Source organism: Manis pentadactyla, chromosome 13, assembly GCF_030020395.1.
Source record: "Manis pentadactyla isolate mManPen7 chromosome 13, mManPen7.hap1, whole genome shotgun sequence".
NCBI classification, from domain to species: domain Eukaryota; kingdom Metazoa; phylum Chordata; class Mammalia; order Pholidota; family Manidae; genus Manis; species Manis pentadactyla.
The window spans coordinates 35,095,163-35,111,639 of NC_080031.1; the positions used below are offsets into that span (position 1 = coordinate 35,095,163).

The 16,477-nt window shown below is 41.3% G+C and overlaps 1 protein-coding gene across 2 annotated transcripts in view; it reads left to right on the forward strand.

Annotated features, from left to right (window-relative positions):
• Positions 1–16,477, forward strand: part of ACAT1 (acetyl-CoA acetyltransferase 1) — a 37,969-nt gene that overhangs the window by 3,904 nt on the left and 17,588 nt on the right. Inside the window, exon 2 of one of the 2 annotated variants that reach the window (XM_036902665.2) lies at positions 11,566–11,613. The exons of the other annotated variant lie outside the window; for it this stretch is intronic. Within the exon in view, the coding sequence (XP_036758560.1) occupies positions 11,566–11,613 (48 nt within the window). The remainder of the gene's footprint in view (positions 1–11,565; positions 11,614–16,477) is intronic. 2 annotated transcript variants of the gene reach the window in all.

The window sequence follows — 16,477 nt, forward strand, 5'->3', positions numbered from 1 at the left end:
CTTCTGTAAAGACAGCATTTGCAAATAAAGTTACATGCTCAGGTACAGGGGGTTAGGACTTTCTTTTTGGGGGACACAATTCAACCCAATGCAGAGGGAGCATGAACAACATAAAAATTTAATGTGACAGTGGTTATGGAAGATTTTAACAAAGGAATTATATAAATGAACTACATAAAATGAATATATACATAAAATGGAAAGTGTTGACTGAAGTTTGCCTAATTATTTAATACTTGGAGAGCTTTATAAAGGCCTGAAGAAATGCATATTTGGGATCACCATTTAAGTAAGGGAATTTTGCTTTCTTTATACAGACAATAATATGCATAAACACAGGGTGTTTTGAGAACTGACTGCTGAACCCTCCACACCAAAATACACTGTCATATGTACGTATGTACAGTATGTAAAAAACATACATATGTATGCGATAGAGTCAGACTGCTTGGATTTGAAGCCCCAGCTCTGCCCCTGACTGGCTATGTGGTTCTGGGCTGCTTGCTTTAGTTGTCTGAGCTGTAAAATACGAACGCTAATACCTGCTGGCTGGTTCCACCTCTACCCCACACTCCAGGCCCATCTGTACCTGCCCCTCTGTCACCTCCCCTGCACCAGCCACCTGAGTTCTTGCCTGGTCTTCCTTTTTTCTATTCCAGCCCCGCAGTCTGCTCGTCTGCTCTTCTGTCTGCACTTAGCACGTGCTGAGCTCGTTCCTGATTCCAGGCCTTGGCTCCCCGTTACCTCAAATGCTCTTTCCGTGGATCTTCCCAAGGGCGACTCATCATATTCATTCCTAGGCTACAGGGACCCAGGGAGTCCTTCTTGACCATCCCATGTAAAATAGGCCTTAACTCTCTAGCTCATTATCCATTTTGCTGGCTTCATAATGTGTTTAACCTACCTGAAATGTTTTTCAGAGTTGCTTGCTAGCATCAGACTTTGTTCAAATGTTTATTTAGCATCTCCTGCCATCATTAGGGTAGAAAGCTGATAGAATCAATCTGTTCTTGGAATTCAGTCTAGAGGGGAGACAGGTCACTGAGGTTTACAAAATTGTGTATTCTGGGAAAATCAGACTGCACAGGGTGCTGTGCAAGCTGAGGCGGGTGTGCCCCCCTCTGCCTGGCTTGGTCAGCTGAGGGCTGCAGAGCTCGTGGTGCAGCTGAGCCATCCTGTAAAGGGGGTTGTGATAGGCAGCTCAGACTTACCTGGTTGTGTTCATTCAGCACATGTTTATTATGCCCTGTGTTCAGTGTCCTGACTACTGTGATTTTATCACTTACTGAGAGGATTATGAGCACTAGGCACTGTGCCAGGTGACGGGGATGGAGCAGTGAAAGAGAGCCCTGCTCTCAGGAAGCTGGCATTATGTTGAGAGAGAGATCATAAAGAGGCGAACCCCATGTCTGCACAGTGTGAGAGGTGTGCAGGTCTGAAGGAAATAAAAAAGTTGAAATAAAAGAGAGGCCAACTTTAAAGTAGTTAGGGAGAACCACTCTGGGGATGTGTCATTTGAATTGGGACCTGAAGAATAAAAACAAACCAGCTCAGGAGAGCTGAGAAAAGACCCTTCCTGACAGAGGCTCACTGCAGAGATCAAAGGTGGGGATGGGTTCAGAACAGAGCAGGCTTGTGTGGCTGGTTCACAGCGATAGTGGCTGTAATCAGGGAGTGATGTGATGTGGTTTGTTTTTAAAACTGGATGGACTGTGAAAGGGAAGTCGGGAAGCAGGAAGCAAGGTAGAAGGCTGCTATAGTAGCAAGAGATGGTGGCTGGGACTAAGTGGCAGTAGTGGAGGTGACACGAAATGGAAGAAATCAGGTCTAGTATGGACTTCGTAGCAGTGACCACCTGGGCATGTTGTGATGCAGTGTCCTGAGGGGGGAATCCTGGGAAGACACTAGCTTCCCAGGGGTGGAAATGGAGAGCCATGATTTGGATATTAAACTGAAGCTGTCAAGTTGGCACTTGGATAAATGAGTTTAGAGGTCAGTGAGAGGCAAAGGCTGGAGTCAGAGGTTTGAGAAACGTCAGGACATAAATGCCACTTAAAGCCATGGAACTAGATCTGACTAAGGAGACAGTGAAGTTGGAAAGCTAAATGGGACCTGGAACAAAGCCTGAGCCATTCCAGCATAAAGAGGCTGGGAACAGGAGGATGAGATAGCAAACCGACTGAGAAAAATAACCAGTGAGGTAGGATGGAAACCACAAGATCGCGTTAAATGGGAGCTAAGAAAAGGGAGGGTCTGCGAAGAGGATTACACATACTCCGCATTTCCTTCTCACAGCCACCCAGGGGCAGGATTCGAGAAAACCAAGGCAAAGCGAGCTTAAATGATCAACTCGCAGGCACTCAGCTAGTCAGCCCTGGTTCTTAACTGCCGTTCCCAAAGAAGAAAAAAGCAGCTCCGGTGTTGCCGAGAGGCTGAGGTGGTCACAGTGACGTGTTTATTGGACGCTGGTGCGCAGAAATTGTTGAACTTGCTCACAGCCAACAATAATTTAGGTAAAAGCCACATTAGACCAAGTTGAGCGGTGAGCAGGAGGTGAGGATGAGGAAACAGAAATTGCTGGTGACTCATAGGAGAGCTTCTGAGTAGAGGACCTAAGAAATGAGGTGACAGCTTAGAATGTGGGTCAAGGGAAATTTGTTTGTTTTAATTTGTTCTTTTTTATTTTTTCTGAGAAGGAACTTTTCCACCATGACTTTTACTTTTTTCTTTTTAAGGTATGATTGATATATACTCTTATGAAGGTTTCACATGAAAAACAATGTAGTTACTACATTTACCCTTATTATCAAGTCCCCACGCATACCCCAATGCAGTCACTGTCCATCAGTGTAGTAAGATGCCACAGTCACTCTTTGCCTTCTCTGTGCTACACTGTTTTCCCTGTGACCCCCACACCATGTGTACTAAACATAATACCCCTCAATCTCCTTCTCCCTCCTGACTGCCCTCCCACACCCCTCCCCTTTGGTAACCACTAGTCCCTTCTTGGAGTCTGTGAGTCTGCTGCTGTTTTGTTCCTTCAGTTTTGCTTCATTGTTATATTCCACAAATGATGGAAATCATTTGGCCCTTGTCTATCTCTGCCTGGCTTATTTCACTGAGCATAATATCCTCCAGCTCCATCCATGTTGTTGCAAATGGTAAGATTTGTTTCTTTCTTATGGCTGAATAGTATTCCATTGTGTATATGTACCACATCTTCTTTATCCATTCATCTACTCATGGACACTTAGGTTGCCTCCATATCTTGGCTATTGTAAATAGTGCTGAGATAAACATATGGGTGCATATGTCCTTTAAAATCTGAGAACTTGTATTCTTTGGGTAAATTCCAAGGAGTGGGATTCCCAGGTCAAATGGTATTTCTATTTTTAGTTTTTTGAGGAACCTCCATACTGCTTTCCAAAATGGTTGAACAAGCTTACATTCCCACCAGCAGTGTAGGAGGGTGCCCCTTTCTCTGCATCCCGCCAGCATTTGTTGTTCTTAGTCTTTTCGATGCTGGCCATCCTTACTGGTGTGAGGTAATATCTCATTGTGGTTTTAATTTGCATTTCCCTGATGGTTAGTGATGTGGAGCATCTTTCCATGTGCCTGTTGGCCATCTGAATTTCTTCTTTGGAGAATTGTCTGTTCATATCCTCCACCCATTTTTGGATCAGGTTATTTCTTTTTGGGTGTTGAAGTGTGTGAGTTCTTTATCTATTTTGGATGTTAACCTCTTTTGGAATATGTTGTTTGCAAATATATTTTCTCATACTGTAGGATGCCGTTTTTTCCTGTTGATGGTGTCCTTTGCTGTACAGTAGCTTTTTAGTTTGATGTAGTCCCATGTGTTCATTTTTTGTTTCCCTTGCCCAGGGAGATGCGTTCAGGAAGAAGTTGCTCATGTTTATATTCAGGAGATTTTTGCCTATGTTTTCTTCTGAGAGTTTTATGGTTTCATGACTTACATTCAGGTCTTTGATCCATTTCGAGTTTACTTTTGTGTATGGGGTTAGACAATAATCCAGTTGCATGTAGCTGTCCAGTTTTGCCAACACCAGTTGTTGAAGAGACTGTCATTTCCCTATTGTATATCCATGACTGCCTTATTGTACACTAATTGACCATATATACTTGGGTTTATTTCAGGGCTGTCTAGTCTGTTCCATGGGTCTATGGTTCTGTTCTTGTGCCAGTAGCAAATTGTCTTGATTACTGTGGCTTTGTAGTAGAGCTTGAAGTTGGGGTGTAATCCCCTGTGCTTTATTCTTCCTTCTCAGGATTGCTTTGGCTATTTGGGGTCTTTTGTGGTTCCATATGAATTTTAGAATGATTTGCTCTAGTTCACTGAAGAATGCTGTAGGTATTTTGATAGGAATTGCATTGAATCTGTAGACTGCTTTAGGCAATATGGCCATTTTGACAATATTAATTCTTCCTATCCATGAGCACTGGATGTATTTCAATTTATTGATATCTTCTTAGTTTCTCTCACGAGTGTCTTGTAGTTTTCAGGGTGTAAGTCTTTCACTTCCTTGGTTAGGTTTATTCCTAGGTATTTTTTTATTGTTGATGCTACTGTGAATGGAATTGTTTTCCTGATTTCTCTCTCTGCTAGTTCATCATTAGTGTATAGGAATGCAACAGATTTCTGTGTATTAATTTTGTATCCTGCAACTTTACTGAATTCACTTATTAGATCTAGTAGTTTTAGAGTGGATTCTCTAGGGTTTTTTCTGTACAATATCGTGTCATCTGCAAACAGGGACAGTTTAACTTCTTCCTTGCCCATCTGGATGCCTTTTATTTCTTTGTGTTGTCTGATTGCCGTGGCTAGGACCTCCAGAACTATGTTGAATAAAAGTGGGGAGAGTGGGCATCCTTGTCTTGTTCCCGATCTTAGAGGAAAGGCTTTCAGCTCCTCGCTGTTGAGAATGATGTTAGCTGTGGGTTTGTCATATATGGCCTTTATTATGTTGAGGTACTTGCCCTCTATACCCATTTTGTTGAGAGTTTTTATCATAAATGGGTGTTGAATTTTGTCAAATGCTTTTTCAGCATCTATGGAGATGATCATGTGTGTTTTGTCCTTTTAGTTGATGTGGTGGTTGATGTTGATGGATTTTCAAATGTTGTACCATCCATGCATCCCTGGAATAAATCCTACTTGATCATGATGGATGATATATTTGATGTATTTTTGAATTCAGTTTGCTAATATTTTGTTGAGTATTTTTGCATCTATGTTCATCAGGGATATTGGTCTGTAATTTTCCTTTTTTGTGGAATCCTTGCGTGGTTTTGGTATTAGAGTGATGCTGGCTTCATAGAATGAGTTTGGGAGTATTCCCTCTTCTACTTTTTAGAAAACTTTAAGGTGTATGAGTATTAGGTAGTCACTAAATGTTTGATAAAATTCAGCAGTGAAGCCTTCTGATCCAGTGGTTTTGTTCTTAGGTAGTTTTTTGATTACCAATTCAATTTTGTTGTTGGTAATTGATCTGTTCAGATTTTCTGTTTCTTTCTGGGTCAGCCTTGGAAGGTTGTATTTTTCTAGAAAGTTGTCTATTTCTTCTAGGTTATCCAGTTTGTTAGCATATAATTTTTGATAGTGTTCTCTAATAATTCTTTGTATTTCTGAGGTGTCCGTAGTGATTTTCCTTTCTCATTTCTGATTCTGTTTATGTGTGTAGACTCTATTTTTTTCTTGATAAGTCTGGTTAGTGGGTTATCTATTTTGTTTATTTTCTTGAAGAACCAGCTCCTGCTTTCATTGATTCTTTCTATTGTTTTATTCTTTTTGGTTTTATTTATTTCTCCTCTTATTTTTATTAAGTCCCTCCTTCTCCTGACTTTGGGCCTCATTTGTTCTTCTTTTCCTAGTTTTGTTTGTGAGTTTAGGCTGTTCATATGGTAATTGTTCTTTTGTGAGGTAGGCCTGTATTGCAATATACTTCCCTCTTAGCTGGGCCTTCGCTGAGTCCCACAGATACTGCACTGTTGAATTATTGTTGTCATTTGTCTCCATATATTACTTGATCTTTGTTTTTAGTTGGTGATTGATCCATTGGTTACTTAGGAGCATGTTGTTAAGCCTCCATGTGTTGTGGGATTTTTCATTTTATTTGCGGAATTTATTTCTAGTGTCATAGCTTTGTGGTCTGAGAATGTGATTGGTACAATTTCAATCTTTTTGAATTTACTGAGGCTCTTTTTGTGGCCTAGTATATGATCTATTCTTGAAAATGTTTCACATGCCCTAAAGAAGAATGTGTATTCTGCTAGTTTTGGGTGTAGAGTTCTATAGATGTCTGTTCGGGCCATCTGTTTTAGTGTGTTGTTCAGTCCCTCTGTGTCCTTAGGTAGTTATTTTCTGTCTGGTTTATCTGTCCTTTGGAGTGAGTGGACTGTTGAAGTCTCCTAGAATGAATGCATTGCATTCTATTTCCCCTTTTAATTCTGTATTTGTTTCACATATGTAGTAGGTCCTCTTGTGTTGGGTGTATAGATGTTTATATTGGTTATATCTTCTTGTTGGACTGACCCCTTTATCATTATATGTCTTTCTTTGTCTGTTGTTACTTTCTTTGCTATGAAGTGTATTTTGTCTGATACAAGTCCTGCAACTCCTGCTTTTTTCTCCCTATTAGTTGCATGAAATATCTTTTTCCATCCCTTCACTTTTAGTCTTTGTGTATGTCTTTGGGTTTAAAGTGTGTCTCCTTAGGTAGCATATAGATGGGTCTTGATTTTTTATCCATTCAGTGACTCTGTGTCTTTTGATTGGTGCATTCAGTCCATGTACATTTAGGGTGATTAGCGATAGGTACATACTTCTTGCCATTGCAAGCTTTAGATCTGTGGTTACCAAAGGTTCAAGGTTAACTTCCTTACTATCTAAGAGTCTAACTTAATGCGCTTAATATGCTATTACAAACACAAGCTAAAAGGTTCTTTTTTTTCCCTCCTTTTTCTTCTTCCTCCATTCTTTGTATATTAGTTATCATACTCTGTACTCTTTGTCTATCCCTTGATTGACTTTGGGGGTAGTTGATTTAATTTTGCATTTGTTTAGTAATTAACTGTTCTACTTTCTTTACTGTGGTTTTACTACCTCTGGTGACAGCTATTAAACCTTAGGAACACTTCCATCTATAGCAGTCCTTCCAGCTTTTGCTTATCTAGAAATTGTTTCATCCCTCTTTCAAATTTAAATGATAAACTTGCTGGATGAAGTAATCTTGGTTTGGGGCCCTTCTGCTTCATTGCCTTACGTACATCATGCCACTCCCTTCTGGCCTGTAAGTTTTCTGCTGAAAAGTCTGATGATAGCCTGATAGGCTTTCCTTTGTATGTGGTCTTTTTTCTCTCTCTAGGTGCTTTTAGAAGTCTGTCCTTATCCTTAATCTTTGCCATTTTAATTACTGTATGTCTTGGTGTTGTATTCCTTGGGTCCCTTGTATTGGGTTATCTGTGCACCTCCATGGCCTGAGAGATTATCTCCTTCCCCAGATTGGGGAAGTTTTCAGCAATTACCTTCTCAAAGACACTCTTTATCCCTTTTTCTCTCTCTTCTTCTTCTGGTACCCCTATAATGCAAATATTGTTCCATTTGGATTCACACAATTCTCTCAATATTCTTTCGTTCTTAGAGATCCTTTTTTCTCTGTGTGCCTCAGCTTCTTTGTATTCCTCTTCTCTAATTTCTGTTTCATTTATCGTCTCCTCCACTGTATCTAATCTGCTTTTAAAACCTTCCATTGTATGTTTAATTTCTGATACTGTGTTCCATAATGATTGGATCTCCGACCGTAATTCATTCCTGAGTTCTTGAATATTTTTCTGTACCTCTATGAGCATGTTAATGATTTTTATTTTGAAATCTCTTTCAGGATGATTCATGAGGTCAATGTCATTTGAATCTTTCTTAGGTGTATTTATAATTTTGCTTTGAATCAGGTTCCTTTGACATTTCACATTTGTATGTGGCATCCTCTAGTGCCCAGAAGCTCTACTCTCTGGAGCTTCTCAGCCCTGGTGCAATGTCGGGGGTCACAGAGGAGCAGTGTTGGTGCCTGGGGGGAGGAAAGAGCTGTTTCCTGCTTCCTGGCTACTATGCCTGTCTCCACTGCCAGAACTAGTGGGCCAAGCACACAGGAATGCTCCTCTATGCTTTGAGTTTGTAGCTGCTGTAGGTAGGCCTTCCCTCTAGCTGGCCTGACTCCAGAGCAGTGTTTGCCAGTTTGCGAGCCAGGTGGGTCTGACCGGGAGAAGGCCCAGAAGGCTGCATATCATGGAGGGGGGCCTTGGAGCTGTGTAGCCTGCCACAGAGATTGAGCACCTGAAGATCGTGAAAGCTCCCAACCTGCTGGGCAGAGTGCACCCAGACAATTTTGTCTACCTGTCCTTTCTCCTGAGCAGTAAGCTCTGTGCAATCCTTGCCCCTTTAGCAGCCCTCTCACTGTTAGGAAGTCTGTCAGACTGCCCGCCTTCTTTTGTCCCAGAGCAGCCAGATATGGATCCCTGCTTTCCAGAAGTGGCTGGAATCTCAGTCTCTCCAGGTATTCTGCCTCTCTTAGCTTTCCAACCCCTCTAATCACGAGAGCACCATGAAAGCACCATGAAATGTAGGTTTGTGCTCCCAGAGCAGATCTCCAGAGGTAGTTGTTCAGCGGTCCCAGGCCTCCAGTCCATCCCTGCTCCATTTTTCTTCCTCCCACCGGTGAGCTGACATGGGGGAAGGGCTTGGGACCCGCCAGACTGCAGCTTTGGTATGTTAACCTGTTCCATGTGGTTTATTCTTTTCTCCAGGTATATGTAGTTTGACACAGCCCTCTTTCCTGTTGCTCTTTCAGGATTAGTTGTATTAATTATATTTTCATATTATATGTGGTTTTAGGTGGAATCCTCTGTCTCACCTCTCACTCCACCATCTTTAATCCCTTCCCCCATAATGGAAGTTAATTGTTTTTTAAGTGGGAGGAACCAAAGCCTTATTGCATGCTTATGGAGAGATCCAGGAGTAAAGGGGATGAATGATGTAGGGGAGGTGGAAGAAATAGCTGAAGGCCTGGCAGCTTTGAAAAGGCAGCTGAAGATGGGATCCAGGGCAGAGTAGAGAAACCAGAGAACCTTCAGTTAAACAGAACCAGAAACTTTAAAGAAGAGTAGAAGTGGCCTAGTAAGGGCGCTTTGATTGCAGGGAACAGCATCCCACTCCAACCTAGCTAAGTGGAAAGCGGCATTTTTAAAGATATGCAATAGGCAAGCTCTTGGACATCTCAGGGGAGGAAATAAAGTGCAGATGGCCATGCTGGGACCCTAAGAAAAAATGAATAACCAAGGAGTCTTCTTTTGTCCCTTGCAGTGTGCCATGGTCTTTTCTCTCATTTTCTCTGAGTATATATGTTCCATTCCTTTGCTTCTGTGCTTACTCCTGGCTTTTCTCTTTGCTGTAACCTCAGCTGTTACAAGGCATTGGCTGGCCGTGGTGCTAGCTCCAGCCCCTGTGACCTGTCAGTCCAAGTGCCTGTCACCAGCCTGTTGACCCAGTCTCTCAGGGTGCCAGCTTGGAATCCCATTTGCTTCTTGGTCCCCTGAGCTCAAGCAGAGGGAGGAGGGTCAGAATCACCCTGTAGGTACTTAGGGCTAATTCCTTCTGGGCCCTTTTGAACCCTGTAGTTAGGCAATGACTGGCATGTTTACTACAAGTAGAAATTTTAATTCAGAGTTGGATCACAGATAGTATTCTAAAATCCTGCATGATAAGTGGGTTATGCAAGCAGCAGGTGAAATAATATGATATGTTAAGGGTGTAGTTGTTTTGCAGAGGTGATAACCGAGGAGTATCCTCTAAGCAGATGCATTTGGGCCTTGCTTACTAAGCACAGGCATGTGTGCTGGCCTGGGCCAGGCATCATCCCTGGGGTGGACATGTGAAGCTCTGGAGAGTAAATGCACAAACCTTGCTAATCTAAGGACACAGCTTTCAGAAGTACAAATAAAGGGAAAGCAGCTAATGATCTCTGTGTGTGTACATTTGATATATTTGAAAGATGAATTTAACAAAATGTTTGTGGAACTTCTGCCTGAAGCGTTTTGGTGGAACCCCATATTTGAAGACCATTGCACAACACCAAGTAACCCTTCTCTGAACCCTAGGGATGGCTTGGCTATTATGCCTCTTTTATAGTCCTTACACATTCTGTCTTGGGATGTGTAACTTTAACATGTCTCCTTTATAAGATTATAATGCAGCTTGAGTATAGGCGCCATATTTTACAGATTTCAAGTTCCCCATAATGCCTTGTGTGATGCCTTCATCATGTTTATTGAATAAGTGAAGGATCAGAGAGTCTTGTGCCTGTTAGCCATCTCTCCCTTAGAAAGACCATGCAGGCATTGCATCAGAATAAGGGCTGCATTGAGTATTGTTATGACATTTTTGAATCAAATCAGGATTAAGTTACATCATTTCTTATGACAAAATTATTTATATGAACTTTTTGCATAAAAGTGACTTATTCTGTCATACTAACCATGGACAAAAGATGACCTTAAACTGTGCTCCTACTGCCTAGGAAAACATTCTGTCTTTAAGCTGCTATTTGCATATATCAATCTCATCCACATTTTATAAAAATCAATTTTGGGGAAATACCTTGTGTTTATTGTGGTTTATCTCTGCTTATAACCATTATTTGCCAAATCCACTTTCATTTTGTCTGTACTGTATTATGAATTGCAAGTGTTAGTTGGCTATCTGAGTTGGGGCAGAGCTTTAATTTGTGAAAAGCAGCATTTTTAGGTCAGCTTCAAGTTTTTAGATATTTGTAGGCTTGTTTATTATTCTGTGATGTTTCATTGGCCATTACAACTATCAACGAAGATAAAGTTCTAAATATAGGATGTCATTTACAAAAATATTTATTATGTGTTCTGACTCCAGAGGCTAAAAATTTTTATTCTTTATAAATTGTCCAATTTTGGGTCACTAAAGTCTCTGAACTGTGACCTGCATTTTCAGAATTTATTCTTGTTGGCATTTGTTCCTAAGATCAGTGTACAAAGCACCGAGATGTAGATGAAAGATATTTACTCTTATTTCTTAAAAAATGAGTTATTTTGTAATGTAGATCACATTCATATGAGGTGCTTTTGCCTTAAATAAATCAGAGGCATTTGTTAGAAGTGGATGGAGAGAAATACCAAGTTTTACTTAAATTAAAAAACTTCTTTAAGCTATGAGAATTTTTTTGCATGTTACTCTACTCAATTTAGAACTTAGATCTGACTTAAAGCTATATTTTATAAAGCTTACACTTAAAAAGGGCTTAGAAATTTTAAGATGATAAATTCATCACAAGTTAAAAAAATTTCAGTGAACAGTTAGAAGAGTATATTACAAAGTAGTAATTTTTTCTGATTACAATACAGATAATATGGTAGCTGGAAAATTTGGAAAATAAGTATAAAGAAGCAGAAATAAATCTCCATATCCTTATCACTGAGAAGTAAAAAATGATGTAGATTAATATTTCTAACATCTTTATATTACAGGAAGTAAGACATGTGGAACGAAGTTATGTATCAAAGCCCACTTTGAATGTAAGTATGAATTGTGCCTTAAAATCTCAGTAATTAAGAAGAAATTTGGTCAATAAAAATGCATCTTATGATTTCCATCTATGTGGGGGTCAACTCAGGCTGATGCAGTGGTTAGGAATGCTAATTGTTGAAATACTAAGTTAAACTCCCAAATTACCATGAAAAAATTTCAACCAAGTGCTCTGCATAATTTATGCTTCTTCCATTGTCTACTGTAAAACAACCTCCTAATACTGGGCAGTGTTCTTCCTTACTCTTGGGGACCCAGGTTATATTGTGTGCAGCCCACTGCAGAGGCCACATGGAAGATGGTAGAAAGAAAGGGACGGGGAGAGACAGAAAAACGATGGTGGAGTAGGAAGGCAAGGCAGAGACCTCCTCCCACAAACAACCAAGGAGTCAAGTGCAGCAAATACAGCTAAACTTGAAAATGACCTGAAGACTGCAGAACAGACCGCCTACACTTGGGGAAGAAGACTAGACCACACAGAAGAGGTAAAGTGGCAGAGCTACAATCAAGTGGGACCCTAGCCCTTCCCCATCCCAACCCACAAGTGGGAAGAAGAGGAACATTTTGGGGAGAAAATGGGCACCCAGGAACTCTGCACACTGGGCCCTAGAGGACTGCTACACAAGTCCATGTTGCATTGGGTTCTGGTGTTTAGTGGGGCTGGACACCAGGAACAGTTGGAACACTCTCAGAGGCTGAGACTCCTGACCCTTGTGGAGGACAGGCATGCTCCATTGGTCTTTCTAAGACCCAAAGCCGAGGCAGCAGTTTGAAAGACTTGCCAGCAGTGGGAGGAGTGCCAGAGGGGTGAGGGTTGGATGGAGTTCTCTCTGCAGGAGAAAGAACAGGTGGACACACCTCCCCAGCTCTCCTTCCACCCAACAGATCAGGTACTCTTGGGAGTGCCAGATATTCCATTCCTCCCTGATGGCTCAGCCCTGAGGTGTTTCATTGGGCACCAACAGTATACCAGCCCACTTGACCCAGCAGCATCAGACTATGCCACCTGGCAGGCAGAGAGAGGCTCTTGCAGCTTTCTTAGCTCCATCTCAGCCCAACAGGAGGCACCTGCAGGAGCCGACTGTGAGAGCTTCTTTCTCCATGTGGTTGGTCAAGCCCAGTGCTGCATGCCTTGCCACTGCCAGGGGGCATGGCTCATTGCTGCAACATGCCCTGCCACCTGGCAACTTGCTAAGCCCTGCAACTGCCTTGCCCTCAGGGCATCCCTGCCCTTGTTGTAGGGCAGAGGGTTGCTCTGCCCACAACAATCTCAGCACAAGTCACTGCTCTGATCACAAAGCATCAGCTGAGGCAAACTGCCACTGAGACCACTGCAGGCAGACAGAAAGGCAGCCCTGCCCATTGCCCACCAATAGCAACTGGGGCTCCTCAGCAAAGGAGAACCAGGTACTGGACAGTGAAGAGTTTTGAGTTTCTGGGCACCACAGGATGCCTTCTCCATAAAGTGATTAAGGAAGCATAGCAGATCCATCTAATACAAAGGAAGAAACAGAATGCTGACAAAATGAAAAGGCAGAGTAATTTGTTCCAAACAGAACTAGAGGATATGACACCAGAAAGAGGACTAAATGAAATGGAGGTTACCAATCTTCTTGATAAAGATTTCATCATGAATGGATGTTGAACTTTGTCAAATGCTTTTTCAGCATCTATGGAGATGATCATGTGGTTTTTGTCTTTCTTTTTGTTGATGTGGTGGATGATATTGATGGACTTTCGAATGTTGTGCCATCCTTGCATCCCTGGGATGAATCCCACTTGGTCATGGTGTACGATGGTTTTGATGTATTTTTGAATTCGGTTTGCTAAAATTTTGTTGAGTATTTTTGCGTCTACGTTCATCAGGGATATTGGTCTATAGTTTTCTTTTTTGGTGGTGTCTTTGCCTGGTTTTGGTATTAGGGTGATGTTAGCTTCATAGAATGAGTTTGGGAGTATCCCCTCCTCTTCTATTTCTTGGAAAACTTTAAGGAGAATGGGTATTATGTCTTCCCTGTATGTCTGATAAAATTCCGAGGTAAATCCATCTGGCCCTGGGGTTTTGTTCTTTGGTAGTTTTTTGATTACCGCTTCAATTTCGTTGCTGGTAATTGGTCTGTTTAGATTTTCTGTTTCTTTTTGGGTCAGTCTTGGAAGGTTGTATTTTTCTAGGAAGTTGTCCATTTCTCCTAGGTTTCCCAGCTTGTTAGCATATAGGTTTTCATAGTAGTCTCTAATAATTCTTTGTATTTCTGCGGGATCTGTTGTGATTTTTCCTTTCTCATTTCTGATACTGTTGATTTGTGTTGACTCTCTTTTCCTCTTAATAAGTCTGGCTAGAGGCTTATCTATTTTGTTTATTTTCTCGAAGAACCAGCTCTTGGTTTCATTGATTTTTGCTATTGTTTTATTCTTCTCAATTTTATTTATTTCTTCTCTGATCTTTATTATGTCCCTCCTTCTGCTGACCTTAGGCCTCATTTGTTCTTCTTTTTCCAATTTTGATAGTTGTGACATTAGACCGTTCATTTGGGATTGCTCTTCCTTTTTTAAATATGCTTGGAGTGCTATATACTTTCCTCTTAAGACTGCTTTTGCTGCGTCCCACAGAAGTTGGGGCTTAGTGTTGTTGTTGTCATTTGTTTCCATATATTGCTGGATCTCCATTTTGATTTGGTCATTGATCCATTGATTATTTAGGAGCGTGTTGTTTAGCCTCCATGTGTTTGTGAGCCTTTTTGCTTTCTTTGAACAGTTTATTTCTAGTTTAATGCCTTTGTGGTCTGAAAAGTTGGTTGGTAGGATTTCAATCTTTTGGAATTTACTGAGGCTCTTTTTGTGTCCTAGTATGTGGTCTATTCTGGAGAATGTTCCATGTGCACTTGAGAAGAACGTGTATCCTGTTGCTTTTGGATGTAGAGTTCTGTAGATGTCTATTAGGTCCATCTGTTCTAGTGTGTTGTTCAGTGCCTCTGTGTCCTTACTTATTTTCTGTCTGGTGGATCTGTCCTTTGGAGTGAGTGGTGTGTTGAAGTCTCCTAGAATGAATGCATTGCATTCTATTTCCTCCTTTAGTTCTGTTAATATTTGTTTCAGGTATGTTGGTGCTCCTGTATTGGGTGCATATATATTTATAATGGTTATATCCTCTTGATGGACTGAGCCCTTTATCATTATGTAATGTCCTTCTTTGTCTTTTTTTACTTTCTTTATTTTGAAGTCTGTTTTGTCTGATACCAGAATTGCAACACCTGCTTTCTTCTCTCTGTTGTTTGCTTGAAATATCTTTTTCCATCCCTTGACTTTAAGTCTGTGCGCGTCTTTGGGTTTGAGGTGAGTCTCTTGTAAGCAGCATATGGATGGATCTTGCTTTTTTATCCATTCTATTACTCTGTGTCTTTTGATTGGTGCATTCAGTCCATTTACATTTAGGGTGATTATTGAAAGGTATGAATTTATTGCCATTGCAGGCTTTAAGTTTGTGGTTACCAAAGGTTTAGGGTTAGCTTCTTTACTGTCTTACTGTCTAACTTAACTCGCTTGTTGAGCTATTATAAACACAATCTGATGATTCTTTATTTCTCTCCCTTCTTTTTCCTCCTCCTCCCTTCTTCATATGTTGGGTGTTTTGTTGTGTGCTCTTTTTAGGAGTGCTCCCATCTAGAGCAGTCCCTGTAGGATGCCCTGTAGAGGTGGTTTGTGGGAGGCAAATTCCCTCAACTTTTGCTTGTCTGGGAATTGTTTAATCCCTCCTTCATATTTAAATGATATTCGTGCTGGATACAGTAGTCTTGGTTCGAGGCCCTTCTGTTTCATTGCATTAAGTATATCATGCCATTCTCTTCTGGCCTGTAGGGTTTCTGTTGAGAAGTCTGATGATAGCCTGATGGGTTTTCCTTTGTAGGTAACCTTTTTTTTCTCTCTGGCTGCTTGTAATACTTTGTCCTTGTCTTTGATCTTTGCCATTTTAATTATTATGTGTCTTGGTGTTGCCCTCCTTGGATCCCTTGTCATGGGAGTTCTGTGTACCTCTGTGGTCTGAGAGGCCATTTCTTCCCCTAGTTTGGGGAAATTTTCAGCAATTATTTCTTCAAAGACATTTTCTATCCCCTTTTCTCTCTCTACTTCTTCTGGAATGCCTATGATTCTTAAATTATTTCTTTTATATTGATCACTCAGCTCTCTTAAAATTCTTTCATTCCTGGAGATCCTTTTATCTCTCTCTGCATCAGCTTCTCTGCGTTCCTGTTCTCTGTTTTCTAGTCCATTAATGGTCTCTTGCATCTCGTCCATTCTGTTTTGAAGTCCTTCCAGAGCTTGTTTTATTTCTGAATTCTCCTTCCTTAGTTCTTGCATATTTCTCTGCAAGTCCATCAGCATGGTTATGACTTTTGTTTTGAATTCTTTTTCAGGTAGACTGGCTAAATCTATCTCCCCAGATTCCTTCTCAGGGGAAGATGTAGCAGATGCCGAAGCTGTCTGGGTTAGTCTTGTCTGAATCATATTTTTTTGCCTTTTCATGTTGACAGGTGCTATTGACTGTCAGCTGGGAGGGCCAAAATTTTCACTTACTACTGGCCTTTCTTTACTGGGGCAACTGCGACCCCTAGTGGCTTGTGTTGGGTAATTGCGTGTAGAGTGGGTCTTTGTGTCTTGCCTGGCCGGAAGGGAGAAATTTCCCTTTCTGTGGGCGGAATTTGTCTCAGGCTGCTTCTCTGCTTTCGCAGCGCCCGGTGGGGTGATGGATGGGGGGGCTGCTTGACTGTTTGCCTCCGTGAGGGGTCTCAGAGCTGTTGCCCAGGGGGTTAGTGCACCCGGTTTTCCCTGTAATTTCCAGCTGCTGTACTGTGACCT